The sequence below is a fragment of the Canis lupus genome, chromosome 11, assembly GCF_003254725.2.
Source record: "Canis lupus dingo isolate Sandy chromosome 11, ASM325472v2, whole genome shotgun sequence".
Classification (NCBI taxonomy): domain Eukaryota; kingdom Metazoa; phylum Chordata; class Mammalia; order Carnivora; family Canidae; genus Canis; species Canis lupus.
This window is the reverse complement of record NC_064253.1, coordinates 73,098,950-73,121,796: the sequence shown is the minus strand read 5'-3', so window position 1 is coordinate 73,121,796 and position 22,847 is coordinate 73,098,950. Positions and strand designations below refer to the sequence as shown.

Genomic DNA, 22,847 nt, shown 5'->3' with positions numbered 1-22,847 from the left:
GGTACAGGGCTGTGCGTTGGGCAGGTGGCAGCGTGTCACCGGCGTTTGCAGTTGGAGACTTGGAGACCCGGGGAGCGGCCCCGGGCTGAGCCTCTCTGTGAGCGGGGGTTGGGCGGGGAAGGAGCAGCCCAGGAAACGGGGGCCCGAGAGGACGGCATCCAGGAGCCGGGTGGACGGCAGGTGCGCCCCGTCCAGCGTTGCCAGTCAGTAAGACCAGGCCAAGGGAGTGGCCTTGGGGGTCCGGAACCAGCCCTCACGGTGACCTCGGAGGGCACCGTTGTCCTGGCGTGGCCGAGGCCGGCCTGCCACAGCTCCCGGAGAGCCGGCGGGGGGAGGAGAGGACACGGCAGGAAGGGACCGCCTGGGGCGGTTGCCCATACAGCAGTGCAGACAAACAGGGGGAGCCACATAGTCAGCGAGGCTCTGGGGGCCCCGGGGGTCAGGCCCCAGGTGACTGCGGGGCACGTGGCCCCTGGGTGGCCTGGCGGCTTGAGGCTCGGAGCTGGGGTTTCTGGGAGGAGAGCGTGCCCTGGAGGCGTCAGTGGGGAGCGAGGGCACCTCCTGCTCTGGGCTGCGGTGGTCGGGGGCGGCATCCGCTGCTGGGCGGCCGCGGGGGAGCCGTGCCAGGGACAGTCTGGCATGGGCGGCACGGCGCGTTCAGGGCGACACCAGGCTTGTTTGCAGTCGTGCCACCGAGGCGCTCGCCTCCCTCCCGGGCGGGAGACGGCAGCGGCTGTGGGGACAGCGGGCGGGAGGCGCCTGGAGCCTCGCATGGCCCGCGTCCGGGACACGATGTGTGCCGGGGGTGTCGCGCCTCCCTGCCCGCCTGAAGGCCGCCGTGCGGGGGCATCTTCCTCACTGCCCTTGAGGCGGAGCGGTCCCCGCCCCGTTGTATCACCAGGCGGCACATGGAGCGATGGAGGGACCTGGCTGCGGTTGTGGTCAGTGACGTCGGACCTGGATTCACACCCGTCTGCCTGGTTTCCAGGCCGTGCCCTGCGCTGCCTCGGAGAGCCCACTGTCCCCACCTCGCGTGTGGGTTTTCTGGTGACCTGTAGCCCCTGGTGTTCCCTATGGATCGTTGGGTTCTTGGGTTCAGCACAGTGGAGGTTTCGAGACGGGCGGGCCGTCGGTGGCATGACTGTCCCCGCCCCCCTCCCTTCCGGTCCTCGCCTCCTCCCGTGCAGCCGTCTAGCCACGCGTTCGCAGACTCCCCCGGGAGCACCTGCTGTGTTCCCGGCCTCATGCGCTGGGTGTGGGAGACAGAGACACGCGGGAGGGGTGAGCGGGTCTCTGCCTTCGGAGGACTCCCAGACCAGCGGGGGGGGGGGGGGGGGGGGCAGATAGTTCATGGAGCAGCGCGGGCGGGAGCGGGGCGCTCGGGCCGAGGACCTGAGGGCACTGGGCGCGGGGCCTGCGGTGCGCACTCTCCCCGTGCGTGTTTCTGGCTGCGACAGCAGGGTGCCTCGACCGGGTGCCACCCCGGGTGCCCAGAGGACCCCGAGGCCTCTGCTCGGACGAGTGGGCCCGAGTCTGTGGAATTCATTTTCTCACTCATAGTTTTTTGAGAGCCTGGACTTAAACCATTTCAGACAAGCTGCAGCGTATTTATGCTTTTTACGTCCTGTTATGGCAGCTCGATAGATTAATTTTATCTTATAAATTGCATTTTGCCTCCCCAGTGTTTTTATTTTCCCTGTTGTATCTTTGTGTTCTTCTCAGTTGCTTGGCTGAGTTTCAAGCCTATGGTTTTATTTATTTTTCCTTCTCTTCCTGAACGCCTGCAGCCCAGCCCCTTGTGGGAGCAGCCTACCAGGACGGCCCGGGAGAGCAGAACGGAGCCAAAGCCATGCCCTGTGTCTGGAGAGCCACGGAGGGGGACAGTGATCACGCCACCCACGAGACCGGTCAGAACGCAGGCCCGTGTGTACTGCGCAGCCTGGGTGCGGGCGCTCCCTGGGGTGTGCTGTGGGGGGCGGTCGCGAAGCCCGGCAGCCGGCATCTCGGGACCTCGTCGTCAGTCCCACTTAACACGTGAGGAAGCTGAGGTTATTAAACAGAATTGATGCAGGGTCGTCCAGCTGGTCAGCGGTAGGCGGCTGCGGGCGCAGAGGACCATGCGTCAGAGCTCACCGAGCATTCATCACGCCCTTGCCCTGGCCGCAGCCGGGTGGGCGCCGCGGGGTGCTGCTGCGCTGGGCGGGTGCTTCATCGCTGCTCCGTGTGGAGGCGCAGGGACAAGGCCCCAGGCACGGCCCATCTATTTCAGCACAAACGGTCCTAAAAGGATGTTCTTGTTCCCCGCCCCCGGAAGGAACACGTGCTGTTTTCTCTTTACCTTTGATCCAGCCCCTCCTCTTTTTTTGTTTAAAAAAAAAGTCCACTTGAATCAGGACTAGTTCACCGTGTAGGAAACCTCTTCGGGCGTCCTACACTTGCCGTGAGGCGGCCCTGAGAGCGCAGGGATGCCCCCGGCTCCCCCGAGGCTGCCGGCCAGTGCGGGGGACCCGTGGTCACGTGCTCCTGAGTGTCGTGGGCTTGGAGGGGAAGGCTGCTCTACCAGGCATGCAGGTGCCCCCCGGGGTCCAGGAAGGTTCCAGAACTGCAGCGTTTCCTCCAATGCGGACAACTGGTTCTGGGGACGCCTGTGGCTTTCCCATCGGCGGCGTGTCAGTGGCCAGGGCTTCCTGGCGGGCTGGCAGTTTCCCTCCCAAGTGCCCGGTGTCACGGAGCACCTCTCCTCCTTCTGCAGGTGCTTCTGGTTTGCCCGGGGGCTGCCTCTGGCTGCACGGCCCCCCTCTGTCGCCAGCTGCTGCTCTGTCCCTAGGGCTCTGCCTCCTGCCGCGTTCCAGGTCGGGCCTCCCGGCCCCTCGGTGTCGGATGCTCCCGGCAGCCCCATGCGCTGGCCTCCAGCTGACTGGCTCGGGTGTCCGTGGTGCCTCTGCTGCCCTTGGCAGGTGCCAGAAGGCAAGCGCAGGGGGCACCACGGTGTTACTGGCCGTGACCCGGAGCGCGAGGGGCCGTCCCGGCTCAGCACCCGACCTCAGGGACAGGGACGCCAGCTGCTGCAGGAGGCGGCAGCCGGGCTCGGACGGAGGGCTCTGCTGCTGCTGCGCCCCGAGCCTCAGGCCCCGTCTGCCTCTGAACCTCCATTTCCTCTTCAGTCAGGTGGGGCTGCCAGTGACGCCTCACAGGTTGTCCTGAAGGCTGCGCGCCTGGTCCTTGCGCAGGTGACACTGGGCGTTGGGCCAGGTCCCGGCTAAGCCTACAGCCCCCACGTGCTTTGAGTCCTCCGTCCCTGCGCCCTCCACGCAGGGATTTGAGGTGAGAAGTTGGCCTCTGGCCCTTCATCCGGGGCTACTGAGCCGCGAAGTTGAGTTGCCGGGCGGGTGCTGGGCTGCGAGACGTGCTGGACGCTGGTCTTGGAGCCTGGAAACCAAACCTGTGCCGCCGCTCAGTCACAGTGCTGTAGGTCGAGGGCAAGAGTGCAAACGTCAGTCGTGCTGTGGAGCCGACTGTTGCGCGAGGGTGCGGACCGTCCCGTCGGCAGGTGCGCGTGTAGCTGACGTCCGTGCATCGTGGGAGGGCGTCCGTGAGGGGCTCATCGCGTTGGTCTCTGCTCTTTATTCCCCGAGTGAACGAACACTGCTGCTTGCCATGAAATTCCGTTATCGTGAGGCCGTTCCGGCAACGGTAGTTCCTTGGTTTGGAAGAAAGCCCGTGGGGGCCTCGCGTCTGTCCCTGTGTCGCGCTCCTTCAGCCAGCAGGGCCTTCCGGAGTAGCTTCTCTGCCCAGCCCCGCGCCAGGCCCGCGGATGGACACGCCTGCCCCGCACCCCAAGAGGCCGCGGACACCGGTGACGACCGCAGATGGTGTACAGCAGCGGTGCGGTACTGGGAATGCTTCCTTAGGTCATGCGGCAGCTGCTTTCTAAAATAAAAAGAGTTATTTTATGGTGTGTGCATCGTGAGCAGAGAGGAACGGGCGTGTGGCCACGAGGAACAGTTGCAGAACCAGAAGTTGGAATGTGCGGCGTGACGAGCACTTCTGTGCGCTCCCCTTCGGAGCCCGTCCAAGGCCTGTCACCCAGCCCACAGGCTTGTCGGTGCAGTGGTTCCCCTGGCCCACAGCCCCTGCTCGCGGGCCTCCCGCCTCCCGTGCTGGGCTCCCCCTTCCAGCTCCCCGCATCCCGGCGTCAGGCTCCTCCACCACCGTGCGCCGCACGCCTTCTGCAGGAGCTGTCCCGGTGGAGCCTCCGACCACAGCCGGCGGAGCCCTTCGTGATACCTGGTGTTCTTCCCGTTTTGTGGACGAAGCCTCTGAGGGAGGCTCAGGGGTCGGGAACCCGGCGCCCCAGGTCACGCAGCCAGGAGGTGGCAGGGCCGGAGCTCGGGCCAGGTCTGCTGGACTGTGAGGCCAGGTGTTTCCACGCCTTCTGCAGCCTTCCGAGGACTCAGACGGCCGTGCACGGAGCTGAGCGTCCCCTGCACGCAGGCGGTGTGCTGCGTGGTCCAGGACGGTGCTCTGGACTCGGGCCGGAGCTGGGAGTTCCCGGCAAGCAGCTTAGACATCCTTGTGGGGACACTGAGGCTCGAGACATGAAATTACCCACCTCAGGCCCGTGTGTGGGCGGCGCGTGGCCAGGCCGGCTGTGAGCCCCGCTCCCTTCGGCCTCACGGTCCCGCCCACCCTCAGGCGAGCCTGGCTGCCCTCAGGGGCTCAAACGACCGTCGGGAAGTACTTCCTGGCAGGGTCGTGCGTCAGTGGGACACTCACGCAGGGGCCATCGCAGCGCCCCCGGGAAACTGGAAACGGGGACTCCTCAGTCCTGAGCTTTGGAATGACTGCTCGTCAGCGTTACTTCACGGTCCCCGGTGCCTGTCAGAGCTGAGCCTCGGCCGTCTGGCCCGGTGTAGGCGCCGCCCCTGAGGGTGTGAGGGTGAGGCTGCGGGAGCCGGGAATCCAGGCAGCCACGGCCCGTGGGGCGCTGAGCCCATGTAGTTCCTACGGCAGCACCCAGCACGGCCGCGCGCCCCGGCGGAGTGCGGAAGGTGCTGTGGGGGCGCGGGCGGAGCGACAGGTCGGCGTGGAGGTGGGCCCGCGGGAGGAGGGTCAGAGCTGCGCGCTCAGGGGTGAGCAGAGTTCGTTGAGCGGGCGCAGGGGAGCGAGTGGGCCCCAGGCCGAGGGAACAGCACGTGCAAAAGCACAGAGGCCCCCCACGGCCGGTGGGTGCAAGGGATTGGGGCGAGCTGTGGGGCATCTCCAGAGGTGGTGGAGGGAGGGGTGTCCAGGGCGGGCTGGTCAGCGGAGGGGCCCAGGCGCTGCCAGAGGATTTGGGGTTTAATCCTTGGTGACGAATTGGAGGTGGGCGTTGGTGGGTGTCATGGTCAGTTCACGTTTTAGAATAGTTGCTCTGAGGAAGAGGCCGGTTGGGAGGTAGGGGAGGGGCTAGGCCAGGGAGGCCTGGGGGCGGCTGCGGCCCTGCGGGGACGGCGGTGGGGATGGCAGTGGGGACGGCGGTGGATTTCGGCCCAGGCCGTGCTGACGCGTGTGTCTCGTTCGCAGACGCTGAAACCCGCCCGCCCGACGGCCTTGCCGTCTTGCCCACATGCCAAGGGAATTCTGAAGGTTTTCCAGGCCCAGCCGCGGTAGCTGCCTGCCGGAGTTCTAAGAGTCCGCTTTCCTCCACAGTCCGCGTGTTTGGGGCCCATCCGTCTGAGAACATCGACACCTCCAGTGATACAGAAAACTTAAAACAGAAAATCCGTGACTTGGAAACTGAGCTCCAGGGCTACCGGAATTTCTTATTTCAGCTTCAGAAGCACTCCCAGTGCAGTGAGGCCATTATCACAGTTTTGTGTGGGACAGAAGGGGGCCAGGATGTGTTGAGCAAGCCCAAGGGTAGCGCCGACGAGGAAGAAATGACGTTTTCAAGTTTGCACCGAGTGCGTTACGTGAAGCACATGAAGATCCTCCGGCAGCTGGCCCCAGAGGTGGCCGACGGCGGGCTGCTGGAGGGCCTCAGGCAGCAGCTCCTGCAACAGGAGTGCGAGCTGCAGAAGGAGCAGAATTTGAACATGGAGCTTTTCAGTGAAATCCACAACCTGCAGAATAAGTTCCGAGATCTGTCACCCTCCAGGTATGTCCCCCACTGCTTGTCCCACTGTTGCTGCCGCGGTTCGCCCGCTGCCCCTAGGTCGGAGCCCCCGAGCTACGGGGCAACGCTGCTCGGCTGGCGGTGGGGGGTGGGCACTGGGGGAGGCTCCACGGTGCGAGGCCGCTGGGCCCGTGGAGAAGTGGGTACGAGGCCACAGACCGCAGGGGCCGTACACATTCTGGTCTCGCGGCTCCTGAAGCTGGCGGAGCGGGCGTTGCCCTCGTCAGCCTGGGTGCTGAGGCCAAGGCGAGGGTTCCGGCCCTCGGTGAGTTGCGGCACGTTTGCCGCCCGGCCGCGTCCGCTCCCGGAGCCGCTACTGCCTTTCACCCTGGGATGGAGACCGACGTCCTAGGCCGGGTGGGAGGAACATAAACCTGTTCCAGATCTTTCCCCTTTAAGGTCGTCCTCGAGCATCGGCCCACGTAGAAAGAGAAGAGTTCTTAGGCCGTGCTTGACGGGCACAGACCCGTGCAGCTTTGCTTTATGAGCTGTGACGACAAAGCCGTCTCTTGTGAAGTTGACCTTCATTCGTCACTTACTTGCTTCACTTGACAAACGTGTAATTCGGAAGCGTCAGGAGCCAGAGTGCGTGTTTTCCAGCCTTCCCGAGCAGCAGGACGGGAGGAGGCCTGTGTTCATGAAGGGCAGTGGTAGTGTCAGACCCCCAGCTGGCCACTGATGAGCGCTCGGTCAGCCGGAGAGGAGGGCCTCTCACGTGCTTCTGCGGGTGAGGACACGAGCCTCGAGCGGGCTGCCCGAGGGGACGGAGCGTGCCCAGAGCCGTGGCCGGCCGCGGGCCCCCGTGCTTCCTCAGCCCCCCTGCCGTGCGGGGCCACGTGATCGGGGCATCAGCAGCCCCACGCCGGCCTCGCTTCAGGGAAGGGGCGACCGAAGGGTCAGCGTCCGTGCCGAGCCCTGGGGGCCAGGTTACTGTGGCCGCAGCCGGTGGGGGCCGCGCTTCCCTTAACCCGTGTTCTTCCCGGTGCCGGGAGGACGGGCAGGCTCACCCGGGCAATGGCAGGTCGGAGCCAGGAGGCGGTGCTGATAGAGCACGGGCCTCGGGGGCACGCTGCCGTCCCTGCTTGCCCGTGCCAGCGGAGTCCGGCGCCCCCCAGTAAGTGAGGAGGTTCACGGGTTTGACGGGAGATCGCAAGGACAGTTCGCTTATTAAGAACCCGATGCGGCGACTGGCAGGTCGCGGACCCTCCGTCAGTGGTAGTTAGCGTTGCGATTCCTCCCTGACCTTTCAGTTGAGGGGAGAGAGTCCCATTTTTGTTTTCCCGAGTTACGGTTTCTTTTTTGTTCGTGAGAATTTGTGGTAGGTCCCCTGACCCTCGGAACACGTGTTTCAATAGTTCAGAATATTATTTTTGAAGAGTAGATGGGAACTAATTGTCCTCCTGAGTTCTTGCCCGTCTGTGCTGTAATTGGGGGCTCTATAAGGTTAAAAATGTTGCAGAAGAACCTTTGTTCCAGCATTTGTTGGCTGTTTTGAAGTCGAAGGAGTGACCTTGCGCACTTCCAATTTTTCTGGAAGTGTGTATACTCGTACAGCTGCAGGCTTTTAAAAATTGTGCTCTGTCATTTTTCCAATTAGTGTTAAGGTCACGAAAATTCAATTCAAAAATGGTACAAGCGTTTTCTTTCCCCCCCTTTTATCAGATACGATTCATTAGTTCAGTCCCAAGCCAGGGAGCTCTCCCTTCAAAGGCAGCAGATTAAGGAGAGCCACGGCATCTGTGTCATTTACCGGCAACATATGAACGCCACGATGAAGGCGTTCGAGCGGTTGCTGCGAGCCGGCGGCGTGGATCACGACGTGGCCGAGGGTTTCCAGGAGCAGCTGAATCAATGTGCCGGGCTGCTCGAGAAATTGGAAAAGCTGTTTCTCAGCGGTAAGTGGGGCAAGGGATTGCGAGTCCTCAGACACATCATTTATTGATCCAGGACGTCTTTGGGAGGGGCCGGAGCAACCGCTCTGCTCTGACGAGGTGACAGCGGAGCCACACGGGCTGCCTCCCCTCCAGGGACTGCTCCCGTGTGCCTGGCGGTCTGCTCTGCTGCCAGCCCGGGTCAGGGCGCTGAGGCACCACCCCGCACGCGCCTGCCCCACGCTTGCTCTGAAGCTTCAAGGGAGGCTGGAAATGGGTCTTGCTGGGGGGTGGGAACTCAGGAGTCGTAAATGTTGGGACACTAAACAAGACGAGCAAAGAAGAAAACCTCAGACAGTTATTGGTTAAAAAATATATTCAAGGGTCAGAGGTGGTTAGAGGAAGCATGAAAGAGAACCTTTGCTGAACAGTGGCTGTGCGCCAGGTACTTCAGTAGATGTTACTGCATTTAACTAGAAATGATCATCATTTACAATGCTTTTGAGACGAGAACGACAAATTCTGTTACGCTGTTTACCCAGCTTCATCACTTTTGTCTTATTTGCTTTGTCATTTTCTCCTTCTCTCTATAAATATTCAGATCTAACTCGACGTATGATGAGGTTACAGTAGACCCACCATAAAGTTCGAGACACTTTATTGTTAAGTCAAAAATGCACTTAACACACGTAACCTACCCAAGGCCATAGCTTAGCCCAGGCACCATACACGTGCTCAGAACACGTGGTCGACGGTTGGCAATGTCCTGTAAAAGAAACCCACTTTACGATGGAGTAGTGAGTGCCTCATGTCCTCTGTTGAAGGCTGTGCTGAAGGTGAGAAGCAGGATGGCCGGGTGGGTCCCGGACGGTTGTACCAGTCATTTACCCTCGTGACGGCGGGGCTGACGGGGGTGTGGCTCGCTGCCGCTCCCAGAATCACGAGGGAGAGCCCTACTGCATATCTCTAGCCTGGGACAAGATCAAAATTCAGAATTTGAGGTATTCTTTACTGAATGCCTGTTGCTTTTGCACCATCCTAAAGTCGAAAATGTGACTCGTAGCATCCTCAGTCAGGGGCCCTCTGCATATATACACACATACGTGCATGTACACACACATTGGTATTTTTCTTTAAAGATTTTATTTCTAAGTGATCTCTACACCCATCGTCGGGCTCGAACTCCTGACCTGGAGATCGAGAGTCACACGCTCCACCAACTGAGCCCGTCCGGTGCCCTCCAGGCGCCCAACATTCTTCTTCTTACCCAGGAGCCCAGCATCATCATCATCATCATCATCATCTCTTCCTAACCTTCCCAGGGTGGATTGGCGATATCCTGTCCCTTCCCTCTAGGTGCGGCAAAGCGTGTGGCCCCTCACGCCGAGGGCGTCGTTCTCTACGGCCTCAGAGCCATTATTAAATTCATGACGTGGTGTCATCATCCCGTGTACAGGCTGCATTAAACTTTCACTAATTGATTCACTAATGTCTTTTACGAATCTTATTCCTGATTCCGATCCAGGACCCAGTCTGCACGTTACATTTAGTTGTCACGGGTCTTTGGCTTTCTTTAGCCTTTTCCTTCACCCTTTGCCTTTCACGACGTGGACCTGTTTGAAGACTTCAGGCCAGTGCCCCAATTTGGGATAATCTGTTGCTTCTTTAGGATGAGATCAGACAGCGCAGATGAGATTGGTCATGTGGTTTTGGCAAGAATGCTGCGTAACTGTCGTGTTCTTGTGGTACCGGGTTTGCGAGGCGCACGCCATCGGCTTGTCCCGTTGGTGAAAATAACTTTGGTCGCTTGGTTGAGGTGATGTGAGTCAGGTTCCTCCGTTATGAAGGGCCGTGTTTCCCTGTGTGATATGTAAGCAGTCGGCGGGGGGACTGGGCGACCCCGTAAATACCTGGTTCTTCATCAGGTGCTCACCTGAGTCGTGCTCCGTGTCCTGTCTCGGCTGCTACTGTGATGCTGGCCGCGTGGCGGCTTTTCCCTAATGCCGTCGTCATTCCTTCTTCCTTCCTTATGAGGCGGCGTCTGCTACAAGGACCGACTCTCCCTTTAGCTCCCCTTTCTGATTATGTATTTGCTGGTTATTAGCGTCGTGGACTTGCAGCTTCTTACTTTCTTCAGCAGGCTAGTGTTTGTTCTGTCATTCGTACTAATGCGCACGTTGTTCCGGATGTGGCAAGTGGCAATTCCTTTTGACAGGTCTCCCTCTTTTGGGGAGCACTTTTGTGCTTTCTGGCACAAAAAAGATGTTCCAGCCTCATTGGTACTGTCCCTGCCCCTGAGTCAGCCATTTCTCCAAGTAGCCCTGGTTCATCTTAGAGGGGGATGCCCTTTAAAATCCATGGTGCGGGGTGTTTTGATTGCTACTAGAGTGTCGTCGTTTCCAGGCCATTTAGCAGGCAGAGCGAGGGTAGATCTCACGTGCATGTGCACACATCCGATTGTGTGTGTAACAACGTCTGATTTATTTTAAAAATGGTTATTTCACAGCGGTGCCTCCAGTCCCAGTCCAGCCCCGTGTGTCCTTCCTTGCTGTTCCCGCTTCCGCGTTGGGTCCCGTCCCCAGCAGCGAGGGGCCCGGCCCTCACAGGGTCACTGTCTCCGCCGCTGGGCCCGCTTCTCTACTACACACAGATGGGTCCAGGGCTGCCCCCTCCGAGCCACTGTGAGACACAAACCCACTGAAAGATCACGGTTTATTTCTAGACCTCTTCGTTTTTAGGCTCAGGAGACATAGTCAGGGATTAAACTTAAAAGTTACTTGGCTTCATTCTTTCTACAGTGTTGTTATGTTATTCTTTTGAAGTATAATTAGATCTATTTTTTCCCCGCTTGCATTTATTTCTCAGTTTTAGGGTTTGTCTCCTGTTTTTCCTGGTTCAATTTTATTTTTTTGAAAATATGAAAACTATGAAGGTGGTTCCCCAGTTAAAACTTTATCCATTTAAATTGCCTCTGTGACGTCATTACTTTGCTCCTCTCCTGTGTATCCACCCGTCTAACTTCCCAGGGCCCTTCTCTCCCTCGCCCACTGGAACGGCTTTCAGGCCGCAGCCTCTCCACGGAAGTGGCCTCTGCCCGAGGCACCGACAGCTTCCCCTTTGCTGAAGCCAGCGATCGGTTTTGGACCACACGTGGCTCAGACTCCCCGCGGTTGTGGATGTGGCCAGCCCCTCCCCCCGGGGGCACCCCGTTCCTCCCTGGGCTGCTAGGAAGACCGCACCCGGAGCCAGCGCTCCTCCCACCCCACTCGCCGCCCCCCTTGAAGCTCTGCCTTCGAGCGTCCTACAGACCTGACCACTTGGCACCACCTCGTTGTCGCCGGGGCTCCTCTCGCTGATGCCGCAGTCCTCGCCTCCCCGGACCCGGGCTGCCCCCCCCCCCCCCCCCCCCGGGGCCCACGATGCTCCGTTTCCGCACAATAGAGTGATCTTTTCACAGTGTAAGTCAGATCATGTTGCTTCTGCTCAAAATCCAGAGCTTTCCTCCGTGAGCTGTAGGAGTTGGTAACGAGCACGAAGCCTTGCCTCGGTGCCGGCTGCCTGGCTCACAGGCGCTCGGGGCTGCGGGTTCTGTACCTGGAGCGTGCGGGTCGGGGGCTCATGCTCACCACAGCCTGTCTTCCTGGAGGAGCTCCGCCGTGCTGAGGAAAGTCAGCTGCCCAAAGTTAGAACTGACTTGGCGAGACCAAGGTTTGACCCCAGTTCTTCTGTCTTCGTACATTACGAAACAGATGGCTCATGAGAGCCCACATATGTTCAGCTTAGCTCCAGGATAGAATAGAACGTGGGATAGTTTGGGCTTCTGGGCCCAGGGAGTGGCGCCGGCTCCTTACACAACCCGTCGTCCTGGTAGCAGCCTCGGGGGCCACGGACACGGGAGCAGGTGACTTCCCAGCCTCCTGAAATCCAGTCTCCTGAGGAAGGGTTTCCAAGTCAGCTGGTTCTCATTTTAATACCGGAGGAGTAACGGGTCCTCAAGATGGAGCTGTGTGGTCCAGGCCGAGGCATTTCGGTCCGGGCCTCCGCTTCCTACCAGGCGGCCCTCGGCCGGGGCCGGGGAGCGGGAGGCTGGGAGGGCGCCTCGGGCGCCATCCTATCCACCTCCCCTCCTTGATTTATTTTTCAGTTATTTACCTTGACAAGTCCAAGGAGATCTTACTTGTTGTTCCCTGCAGTTCTGGGAGCAGAAGCATTTCAGGCTTTGCAGACAACACAAAACATAGAACTTTATTTTCTTGTACAAAAGGCATAAAAGTCTCAGGTACCTGACGACAACTCCCATTCTTAGAGAATAAAATGGAACAGGGGTGGGTCTTTCTTGGATGCAGTCGAAGAGATCTGGCTCCTGAGCCATGAAAGGAGCTTACTGTAAAGTAGTTTTATATTTGAGGTGGTTGCCTAGCATGAGTCCTTAAAAATTTTAAATATAGTCTTTTTCCCCCTTAATACAAAGCACTACGTGTTTATTGTGGAATAACAGACAAGCAAATGCTCCTGTAACTGCATCATTTATGCACCAAAAGTGAACACCCTGGACTTTATGTTCCCAGATGTTTTTTATACTAATGTGTATTTTTTTTGGAACTGGAACTACTTGCAGCCTTTCCCTTTGTTCAGGTGTAGACAATATTAACATACACCGTGAGTTTCAGTGACTGCAGAGCATTCTTTTGTACAAAGATACCATGATCCACTTCATCCTTCCGCACAGGTGGGCATTTAGGTTGCTTCCCGTGTTGGGTTAGTAGGAGGGCGCCGTGCCGGGGTCTCCGTGGGCACCTCCACTCTCCTTTCATACCACGTAGGCGGCGGAACCCAAGAAGTACGACGGTAGCGCGGTTTCTCTACTCGCAGGACCAGAGCCGGGTCTTTCCTGGCGTCACGGGTTAGGGGTTTCACTGGGGCCGGAACCCTGCAAGGCCTCCTGAGCATGTGCGTTCTTCCGGGGTGACGGTCTGTAACCTTCAGGACCCGGTTGGGACCCACAGTGGACTGAGGGCCGGTGTTGCCGTCCCATGTGCGTGCCCCATAGCACGAGTCAGGAAGACGGTGTCGCCCTCAGGTATCCCTGAGTCTGCACCGCGGGAGGGACCAGGAAGGTCGGGAGCTGGTCCGTTTCCTCCATGAGCTCCCCACGGGTGTCGGGGTCTAGCCACGTGGGTAGAAGGCAGCCGCGGGGGTCCTTCCCCTTGACTCTCCTCTGGCTGCAGGGATGAACCCGCACCGTTCGTTTCTTCCACGGGCTGCCGTGTCCAGCCTGCTGCCCTCTCGGGGGTGACGGTGGGGAGCTGAGGAAGGCTGGGCCCTGTCAGCTGCACGCTCTGCGCCAGGCGTCTCCTCAGCCTGTGAGAAGCGACTGTTTACCACCTTCCGTGACTAAGAGAGGAGCAGAGAAGTGGATTTACTTGCTCAAGGTCACGCGGGCGGGTCAGAGTCGGGGCCTGAGCCCGGGCCACTCGTGTCACAGCCTGACCCCCGAGCACGGGACGTCGTGCCCTTCACGCTCCTGTGCAGTTGGGCGTCCCCGCTAGTACGTCTGGGTTGCAGGCCTTGCTCGCGTTTCCCCACTCCCGGGACTGTGTTCGAACCAGTCCCTATTCTAGAAGGCGTTTATTCTCTCTTCCTTCCTAGAAATTCTGCCCGCCTTCTAGGAAGCTTTCTTTGTTCATCCCAAGGGGAAGCGAAACTATTGTTTTTAATGCACGTGCTTGCGTATGACAGTCCGTCTGGCCCTGTGATGGACACTCTGCCGGGTGGAAAGAATAGAACCTTTGGAGCCAGACAGACCTGAGTTCGAATCCCAGCGTATGCTTCTCGTACCCCTAAGTGGTCGACTTCTCCTGTGAGGACATAGTTCCTGTCTCGTGGACTTATTTGTGAGGATCAAGTGAGATGATTCAAAGCGTCTGGTGTCCTGTCCGACCAATCCGGGGGGCTCGGGAGGTGAGAGCAGTGATTTCTTGTGGGCGTATTTTTATTTCTTCAGAGCACAGACGCCTGGAAGACGGGGGCCGCGTTCTCCTGGCCTCCCAAACCGGCTGAGGCCATAGGTGTCCTGTCCAGCCAGGATTTGAGGACAATATGGATAGTTTTGTGTGGTTTGGATCTTACTCCAGGGCGCCCTCTGATTCGGGGTCGTCCGACTTGGTCTGACCCGCACGGTGGGGCCTGGCAGGGAGACACCCTGGAGCCCTGAAGGGAAGGAAGGCTTCCCGGAGGAAGGGGGCATGGTTGTTGGGGAAGCGTACGTTAGGAGTGGCGTTGGGCACGGGGCCGTAATGAGCACGGCAACCAACCCAGGCGATCAAGAAAACGGAAGAGTTCTCCTCCCGAGTATCCCTGGAATCTGCCCTCCACGTGGCCCCTCAGCGTCTTGTCTTATACGGCGCCTTCCTGCCTCAAAGATGTGACCCCTTCACCTCCCCTGAGTTGTCCCCGACGGTCCCGGCCGGCTCACGTGGTTTCCCCCGCACGCCCTGCCGTGGTGTCCCGTGCCCCCTTGTCCCGGCTGGTGGTGCAGTTGTCTGCTGGGTCCCTCGTCCCCACGCAGCTGTGAGCCGTGGGTAGGGCGGCTCCTCGTCCATCCCCACCCTGAGCGTCAGGCAGGGGCACGCTGGAGGCGCACGGAAATGTGTGCTGCAGGTTATCAGTGCGGAGGAGGAAACGTTCAGGTCACGTGGGAGAGGCCGGGCTGTGATATTTGAGCTGGATTCCGTGCGGTTGGCGGGTGCTGTTTCCAGAGAGGCTTCCCGGAGGAGGCGGCGCCCGGGATGGCGCAGTGCGGGGAGCAGGGCAGGCCGACCGCTAACGGGACTGGCCCGCCTGGCATTCACGTGCCTGTTCCAGGAGGGTCGCATAACTAGACGCCTCTTTTTTTTTTTTTAATTTTTAAAAAATTTTTATTTATTTATGATAGTCACAGAGAGAGAGAGAGAGAGGCAGAGACCCAGGCAGAGGGAGAAGCAGGCTCCATGCACCGGGAGCCCGAGGTGGGATTCGATCCCGGGTCTCCAGGATCGCGCCCTGGGCCAAAGGCAGGCGCTAAACCGCTGCGCCACCCAGGGATCCCCACTAGACGCCTCTTTATTTGAAAAGATGCCGCCACCACCCCCTATGCAGCTTTTAGGTGTAGCCGTTAGGATCTGCCTGCAAGCTGGGAGCTTTCAGAACATGCTTCCTGAGCTTCAGGGGGAGCCTGACACACGTGCCCCGTCGCCTGTGCGAAGGCAGGCCCACCACGAGGTCCAGGGCGTCGCTGGTGTGATGGCCCCGATCCAGTCCACACCAGCAGTTGGCTGTTTGGTTTTAGGGAGTGGGCGGTGTACAATTGTCGTTGAGCCATCACGGGCTCCTGGAAGGATGTCCCATGAGAAGACGGGGAGACCCAAGCTTCGGGTGGCCTCGGGCACGTCCTTCCCTGCTCGTGGGTTTTGTTAGGGCCTGAAGAGCAGTTTTTGCGATACTTATGGGACGGATTTATGGTCAGGACTCTCAGAGTGCTGACCGCGTGCCCCAGACCGATGGTGCCCTACCCCGTGAAGCTTCTGGGTGTCACCTGTGCTCCTGAAGACGGTGGTACCGCGAAGCAGGGGATGATGTTACTGTATGCCTGGCCGGTTGTGTAGACCCCGAAGCCCTTCAGACAGCCGGTGGGCGGCCGGCCCATCGTCAGGGTCAGCGCTTCAGCAGAGTGTCGTGAGCAGCCTGTGCAGGTGCGAGATGGGAGGTGCCGGGCCGTCGTCCTAGCGCTGTGTCTGCCCACTCACGGGGTCCTGCAGCCGGTCGGCGTCTTGGAGATGGGCCCGGTCAGGTGGAGATTCCCTGTGTTGGGAAGGGGTGTAGAGGACAGGGGTGGAGGCCATGCACTGCGGTCTCCCTACCTTTTCGGGAGCCAGAATGTCACGGCCTTTTTGGTGGGGATGCAACCAAGAGGATCGAGACCTGGGTTTGTGGTTGAGCGGGCGCTCGGGTGTGCAGATCCCTCGCTTAACTGGGGCGCGTGGTCAAGCAGGTGATGGAACGTCCGGGTAAGAGAGGGCACACGTCACACGGAGTTCCAGTCCTTCGCTGTGAGGTGGAGAGCTGACACGGTGCCAGTGTGACCCGTGTGAGGCCGAGGACACGGTCGGCGGGGGAGGCGTCCCCAGGGTGGGGCCCCTGGCCGCTCAGGCCCCAGGACTGCCGTCCTGCCGCGTGCTGAGGGGCCACGGGCGCGAGCCCCACACCTGAGTCTCCGGTGCTCTTTCCCTTTGCTCTGGGTGTTCAAGAACTTTCCCTTTTAGGAGTAGTTTTGAAAATGGAGCGTGTGGGTGCAGTTTAATTATAGTCTCACTTTTCAAGTACAGCTCTAGAAGGTTTGTGTTTTTTCTTTAGCCACACGTTAGCTTCTTCAAAGAGCTCGTCCCGGTCTGCAATTTCCAGGGCTCTGAAGTATTTTTAACGTGAAGTTGTTGGTCTCTTTGAAACCTGGGCTCCCGTGTCGCCTTTCACACAGCAAAGGCTGCCACGCAGGGGGGCTGCGCGTCTCTTTGCCAGGGCGCTCGGAGCTTCATTTCGTTGCCTTTGGCCGATCCCCATCGTCCCGCCCCTGCTGCAGGCCCAGGCTCCTCCAGCCGCCCTCCCCTCCTCCCTGCTGGTCCCACTTCTGAGTCTTCCCCAAGGAAAGCATTTAAATGCAGATAAAGCTGTATGTACAGAGACGTGTATTTCCTTTATTTATAAAAGTGAAAAATTGGACATGACCCTCGTGTCACAGAGGGGACTGGCGGTGACCGTGGAATATAACGCAGTCACTAGAATTACGTTTCTCAGGCAAATTCCGTAAGAAAAACACTGATGATAAAGTAGGAAGGGAAAAGATGAGGTCGCAGCGCGGAAGGAAGGGGGGGAAAGCCCAGCCCGTCCGCGGGGCCACCTGCAGGGGCAGCGTCTCTGTCTTCCTGCCGCCTTCTGTGAGTGGCAGAGCCGTAGGGAAGGCGAGAGAGCCCGCAGCCAGCCGCCTTCCTGCCGTGGTCGCTGTGCCCCCTGCCTGCTGCCACCGGGGCCGGGGCCGTGGTGCCGGGGGCCCTTGCCGTCTTGCCGTACGTCTCTGGGTGGTGAGCAGGCGCATCAGGGCCTCTGCGAGCGAGTGAGCAAGAATGACTAGGGAACGCTCGTTTGTATTCACTCGTTCACTCATTCGTTCATTCATTGTAACGTTTTCCTTCTCCTTCTCGATGTTCTTTCTGCTTCCAGGAAAATCAGTTGAAGTGGACGTGAGCCCCCAGACCGAAGTGATGGAGAGGTGAGTGTGGGCGTGCGGGACGCAGGCCGTGCAGGCGCGTCTGCTGGGGATGCTGGCTCCCTTGCGCTCGGCTGGTGCCGCCTCTTGTGGGGATGCGCAGACCCAGGGGACGGACGGTGGCCGGGACGGACGGTGGCCACGCAGACCAGGAGGTCGTGCGGACCAGGAGGTCATGCCGCGCACCTGTCTGTCGTTCGGCGGCTCTCAGCCATTGCGGTGCTCGTCTGTCGGGAGCTTTGAGGGGGACGCCGTGTTCCTTCTGTTGGCCTGTGGGGACCCGCAGGATGGACCTCAGCTGCCTGACCTCCGAAGCCCCCCAGCGTGACCCACGCTCCCGTCTCAGCTCACTGTGCATTTGTTCCGCAGCTCGTGCCGGGACGCCAGCTGTGCGGCTGCGTGCTGCTGTCGTCGGTCTGTGGGGCACTGAGCCTGGCTCTCCCCACTGTGCCCGTCTCTCTTCTCTGTGCCAGGGCCAGGGCCAGTTCTCTTCCGTAGCGCTGACACCACCCCGGTCCAGCCCTGAGCACGTGGTGCCATGATGTGCCTGCGTGTCTCCTTCCCCCGGGATTGCTCGTGGGGCCGGGGCCGTGTGTCAGCTGCTGGCCTAGGCGTTCCCGTGCCCTCCCTCTGACCCTCCTGGGCAAGCACTCGTTCCTGTCCTGGGACGAGGACCCGAGGGTGAGGGCTGCGTGCCGGCTGTTGAGAGGCCGAGCTGGGATTTGACCTCGAGTCTTTGGACTCCCGGGCTCTCGTCGTCGGTGCACGTTGCCTTTTGAGGACAGACTGTGCCCTGAACGTCTCTGCAGCTGCTCCGGCCCCGCCTGCCTGGTGTGTGTTTGGAAGTTACGAACCGTTGGCCGACCGGACGTGTTGTATGCTGTCCTAGTTCGCCCCGGTGGCCCGCGGGAACTGTCGGGGTCTTGTCCCCGCTCCCTCACCTCGTGCAGGGTTCTTGCTGCGGTTGGTGTTTCTGTCCTCTCTGGAGCCCTTTGGGTTTCTGGGGGTAAAATGAAACGGGGAGCAGAGTTTTAGGCTTTGTTGGCATCACGAAGGCCACGGCATCGTAGGAGTGAGCTGGTGGGCACGCGGCACGGCTCAGTGGCGGGCGTTTCAGTGCCCCTTTCCCACTGCAGTGTCTCGGCAGGTCCCTCCGGGGTCAGCCCTCCCCTTCCCTTCTCCCGAGAACGGATCCCGTCCCTGCAGAGGCTGTGGAGAGGCCGGCGAGCCTCCCAGCGGAGCAGGCTTAGCTGGGGCCAGACCGATGGGAGGCCGGGAGCAGGGGCTGTGAGGCCCAGGGGCAGGGGCCATGGGGGACGGCGGGGTCGCGCTGGGCTGGGCCCCAGATCCTGGGCTGGGTGAGGGGGGAGGGCCGTGGGGCGGCTGCACTGGGGCGGGTACGACGGGGTTGCTGTGGGCAGAGACGTGCTGGCGCGCAGAGGCGGCTGGGAGGAGCAGGGAGCCTTTCCCGCCTCAGCCGTGCGTCACGCTCCCACCCTGACGGGCTGGTTCCTTTTCCTTCTGTTCTGCCCATTGCCGTGGCGGCCTTAGCGCCCCACGGGTCACTGCCGAGCTAATGGAACAGGTGCCCTTGGCCCGTGGGCTCTTGCGCGAGGCAGCGGCGAGCCCGCGCACCCGTCCTGCCGTCGGGGGACGTCGCGCCCGGTGTCTACCTGTTAGTGAACGTGTTGCAGCTCTGGAGTCCTTTGCTCTTGTCTGAGCTCGTGAATGACGAGACAAGGAGTGACAGGGAAAGGGGCAGAAAAGAGCCTGGCTTACGGAGCTTATCTAAAGTGCAGATTCTTGTGTGTTTTCACCGTGTTCGGGGGGGTTTTCCTCACGGCTCAGGTGGCTCTTGGGAAATACGGGGCGGTAGCCGGATGATGGCTGGGCTGGCGGTACTGGGACCTGCCTGGGGGCCGTGAGGGTTTTGAGCTTCTTAAACCCATAAGGCCCTTGGTGGGTCTGGGTTGTCCTGCGGTGAGAGGCTGGCTCTGCCGCTTGCAGGCTGTGAGACCGTGAGCCAGCTCGTGGCCTGCCTCGGGTCCCCGGCGCTGGTTGAGGGTCGCGGGTCTGTGTGAGGACCCAGTAGGCCAGGACCCCCGAGATGCCGGCTGCAGAGGGGGCGCTGGGCAGCAGCTGCCAGTGACTCGCGCGCTCTCCGAGGCCCTCCCCTGAACCCCGGCAGTGGCTCCAGGCTCAAGTGCACCGAGCTGTGTGTTTTGACAGTGTCCTCGCTCATCAAATGCTCTAGGGAAGCAAACGGGCTCCAAAGCAAAGTTGCAAATGTGGGGAAATTTGAAAAGGCCAGGTAAACTGAAGTGTTCCCAAGTCCCGGTCCTGGCTGGGGTCTTAGTGTGGGAAATGGTTTCTCTTTCAATCCCAACGGTGAAGGATGGAGGAGGACAGTTCAACCTACCGGCACATCCTCCCCGAGTCTCCCGAGCCCTCGGCCTCTCACGCGTTGTCCGACTGTGAAGTGTCCGAGAAGTCCTCCGTCCTCTCCCGAGACCAGAAGCAAGACAGCGAGCCCGAGAAGGCCTCGGTCCTGGCGAACCGTTTCTCCCAAGGTAAGCTAAGCTCTGCTGAGCGTTTCAGACACAGCCAGGGTGTCCTGGTTTAAACAGTAATTTGCCGTCTTGCCTGAGTAAGCCGCGTAGTGACGTTTGACTGTTTGTCTCATGGAGGGAGATGCTGGCAGGGCCGGAGCTGGTCATTCATCACCGGGGAAAGCTGTGCTTGTTGAAGGTGTTGGTGATTGGGGAAGAGTCATTTTTACTTCGTAATGAGGACCGATACTGTGACTTGCCACTTCCTGGCTCTTCCAACGGGGCAGAAAGCAGACTGGGAAGCGCGGGGTTACGTGTCCGTCCCAAGGCTGGTTACTTTCCTGTTGTTCTTCCAGACTCTTCTGAGGCCCCATCACGTTGAACACCCTTGCTTTGAACTGGACGGATGCCCCAGAGCTCACTGCCCCCCCCCCGCCCCGACCCCCGAGCCCCTGTTTGGATAGTCCTTCCCTCTGTAAATCTGCTGTGTTTCCCGTTGGGTGTGACCCTTCGTCTGCTGGGTCAGCCCCTTGTCCTGCCTCTGACCGTGGGCCGTGGGCTCAGTTGGCAGGTCGGCCTCCCCACCCTCCGCCTGCCCTGAGCTCTCCTCTACTTCCTGGCTCTGCAGTCTTGGTGACCTCCTGTTGGGCTATGAGACGGGGATTAGTGCTGCTAAGTCCATGTATTTCAACAGTTCAAGGGATAGGACAGGCTGAGGATGGGGACATTTTCCCTGGGGAAGGACAGAGAGTACATATTTAGGGCTTTGTGGAGCACATGGTCTCTGTTGTAATTACTGCATCCAGTCGCGGTAGCAGAGAGCAGCCGGGGACTAGCGTAAATGAATGGGTGTGGCTCTGTTCCAGTAAAACTTTATTTGCCAAAAAGATGGTGGGCGGGTCTGACCCCAGAGTGTAGTGTTCTGAGCCCGGGTATAGACTGGACCTTAGCTGACATGCTCTGGTGTCTGCTTCCTTCCACTGGATGTTTGCCAGGCGCCCAGAATGGACCCAGAGCACAGATCAGACACCGGCACCTCCTCTCTGAAAGCTTTTTGTTGACACCTGATCGCGTAGAACCGTGGTTTTCAGGAATGCAAGGTCTTTATAGCAGCAGAACCTCATCCCTCCTTCCCCCCACTTTTTTTTGGATGAAACTTTACACGGAGGCCCCGTCTGTGAAGGACATACGGTAGAGACGTCGTCCTCCATGGTGGCTTCCGAGGCTCCCCGAGGACACTCAGGGCCCGAGGAGCGCAGCTTGAAAACACACCTACGGCAGGAAACGCACGCGCTCGATCTAAGTGAGGTGTCGGTGGGCTCCTCCAGCACCTGCCCCTGCGCTTGCCTTCTTTGGGCCTCTGGCTGCATCCCCGTGTGGTTTCTGTGAGTGTCCGTGGACCAGGTTTCTCTGGGCTATTTCTGCCTCTTTGATCTTCTCCTCCTGCCTTCTCCCCCTCCTCCTCTGGGTCAGACCCGTGAGTTGTGTCCCTGTCCCTGGCCGTGCCTCCTTCGGCACCACCTCCACCTGGCAAGGACCCTGGAGACTATTCCCACAAGACCTTCGTGGGAGGAACACACTGATGGCGGGCTTGGGGGGTTACCGTGCAGCAAGCCGATCACTTAATGGGAATGCTTGGGATCCCTGCTCTTTAAAACCCTGCCTCTGGGCACCTCCCTCTGCCGTCCCCTTGCCTGCCCCTCTGTTGTCTACCTTCCCACGCCTGCCACCCCAGCCTCGGTTCATTTCCAGTGTAGAACCTTGTAGGCGCCTCCTTTATGTCCTCTCTTTCGGGGACCCGTGACCTTGGGCTTACCGTGCCCTCTTAGTACACCACCAGGCACTTTCCAGACGGAGACCGTGCTCTCTGGAGCCATCCTAATAAACCCACTGGTAGCTTTTTTGGTTTCTTTCTCTTCAGACTTGGTCTCTGCATGTGTTTTTTTTTTTTCCTTTCGTCGTGTTTATATTCTAAGTAGAGAGATAATTTAGTATTTTTCCTTTTTGCACTTGACATTCTATCGTAAGCTTTCTGACATGTTGTTACATAGCATCATTTTTAGTGGCTTTAGATAGTCCGTTGAATGGCTGAACTGCACTTTTCCTTATGTTCCCCTCTTGCTGAACATTTAAGTCATTTCTAAAATTTCACAATCGTGAACACTGCTGCAGGGAATATCTTTGAACATGCTTTCCCCCTATTTTGGCGCATTTTCTTAACCTAGATTCTGTAAAGTGGAACTACAAGGCCAAAGACGCACACATGGTTTTTGCTGGTCGCTTCTTGCAGGATTCATGGTTTTGAAGACTTAGCATTTGTCAGGAGGGTATTTATTGTGAGAGGGACAGATATTTTTCTACCATTGTGTAAAGACGAGTCTAGTGTTTCCTTCTCCTCGGCTAGGGCTGCATAATTAATAAGTAGTGTCCAGGTGCACTGGGAGTGTTTCCTTAACCCCAGTGAGGAGCCTGGCTCCTGGGCAGACTCAGCAGGAGGGGATGGTGAACCGACGGCCTGTGACGCGGCCGTGGAGCAGCCGGGAGGCGGGGGCGGAGTAGAGGGGCGCCTGCCCGCTCGGCCTGGCTAGCCGCTGGGGGTGGTGGGGCCGCTGGGGGGGCCAGGGCTGCTGGGGGGGGCCGGGGCCGCTGGGGGGGGCCGGGGCCGCTGGGGGGGGGGGGGGGCCGGGGCCGGGGCCTGCTGCGCACGGAGTGTCCCACCAGGAGCCCCGCACACTCCCGGCGTAAGGAGAGAGCTGAAGGCCTGGGAATGAAGTCCTCTCATAAACATTGAGATTCACGATAGAATTACTGTTTAATTAGGGGAAGGTCTGTAACATTGTGCTACTTTTAAATGAAAGTCATTTTGGAGGAATTAAAACTGGGTCATAACATTAGTATAATGTCTTAAAACAGACATTACTAAGACGTACTGGGTGTACCCCAATTGATGAATTAAAGACATTAGTTTTGCC

The 22,847-nt window shown here is 59.3% G+C and overlaps 1 protein-coding gene across 12 annotated transcripts in view; it reads left to right on the top strand.

The window, feature by feature from the left end:
- Positions 1-22,847, top strand: part of CDK5RAP2 (CDK5 regulatory subunit associated protein 2) — a 153,703-nt gene that overhangs the window by 106,844 nt on the left and 24,012 nt on the right. For 6 of the 12 annotated variants that reach the window (XM_049116420.1, XM_049116416.1, XM_049116417.1 and 3 more), the window contains 5 exons: positions 1,788-1,943; positions 5,566-6,139; positions 7,820-8,052; positions 17,281-17,329; positions 19,721-19,896. In XM_049116420.1, the coding sequence (XP_048972377.1) occupies positions 1,788-1,943; positions 5,566-6,139; positions 7,820-8,052; positions 17,281-17,329; positions 19,721-19,896 (1,188 nt within the window). The remainder of the gene's footprint in view (positions 1-1,787; positions 1,944-5,565; positions 6,140-7,819; positions 8,053-17,280; positions 17,330-19,720; positions 19,897-22,847) is intronic. The other 6 variants (XM_049116418.1, XM_025433340.3, XM_049116423.1 and 3 more) reach the window with 4 other exon arrangements.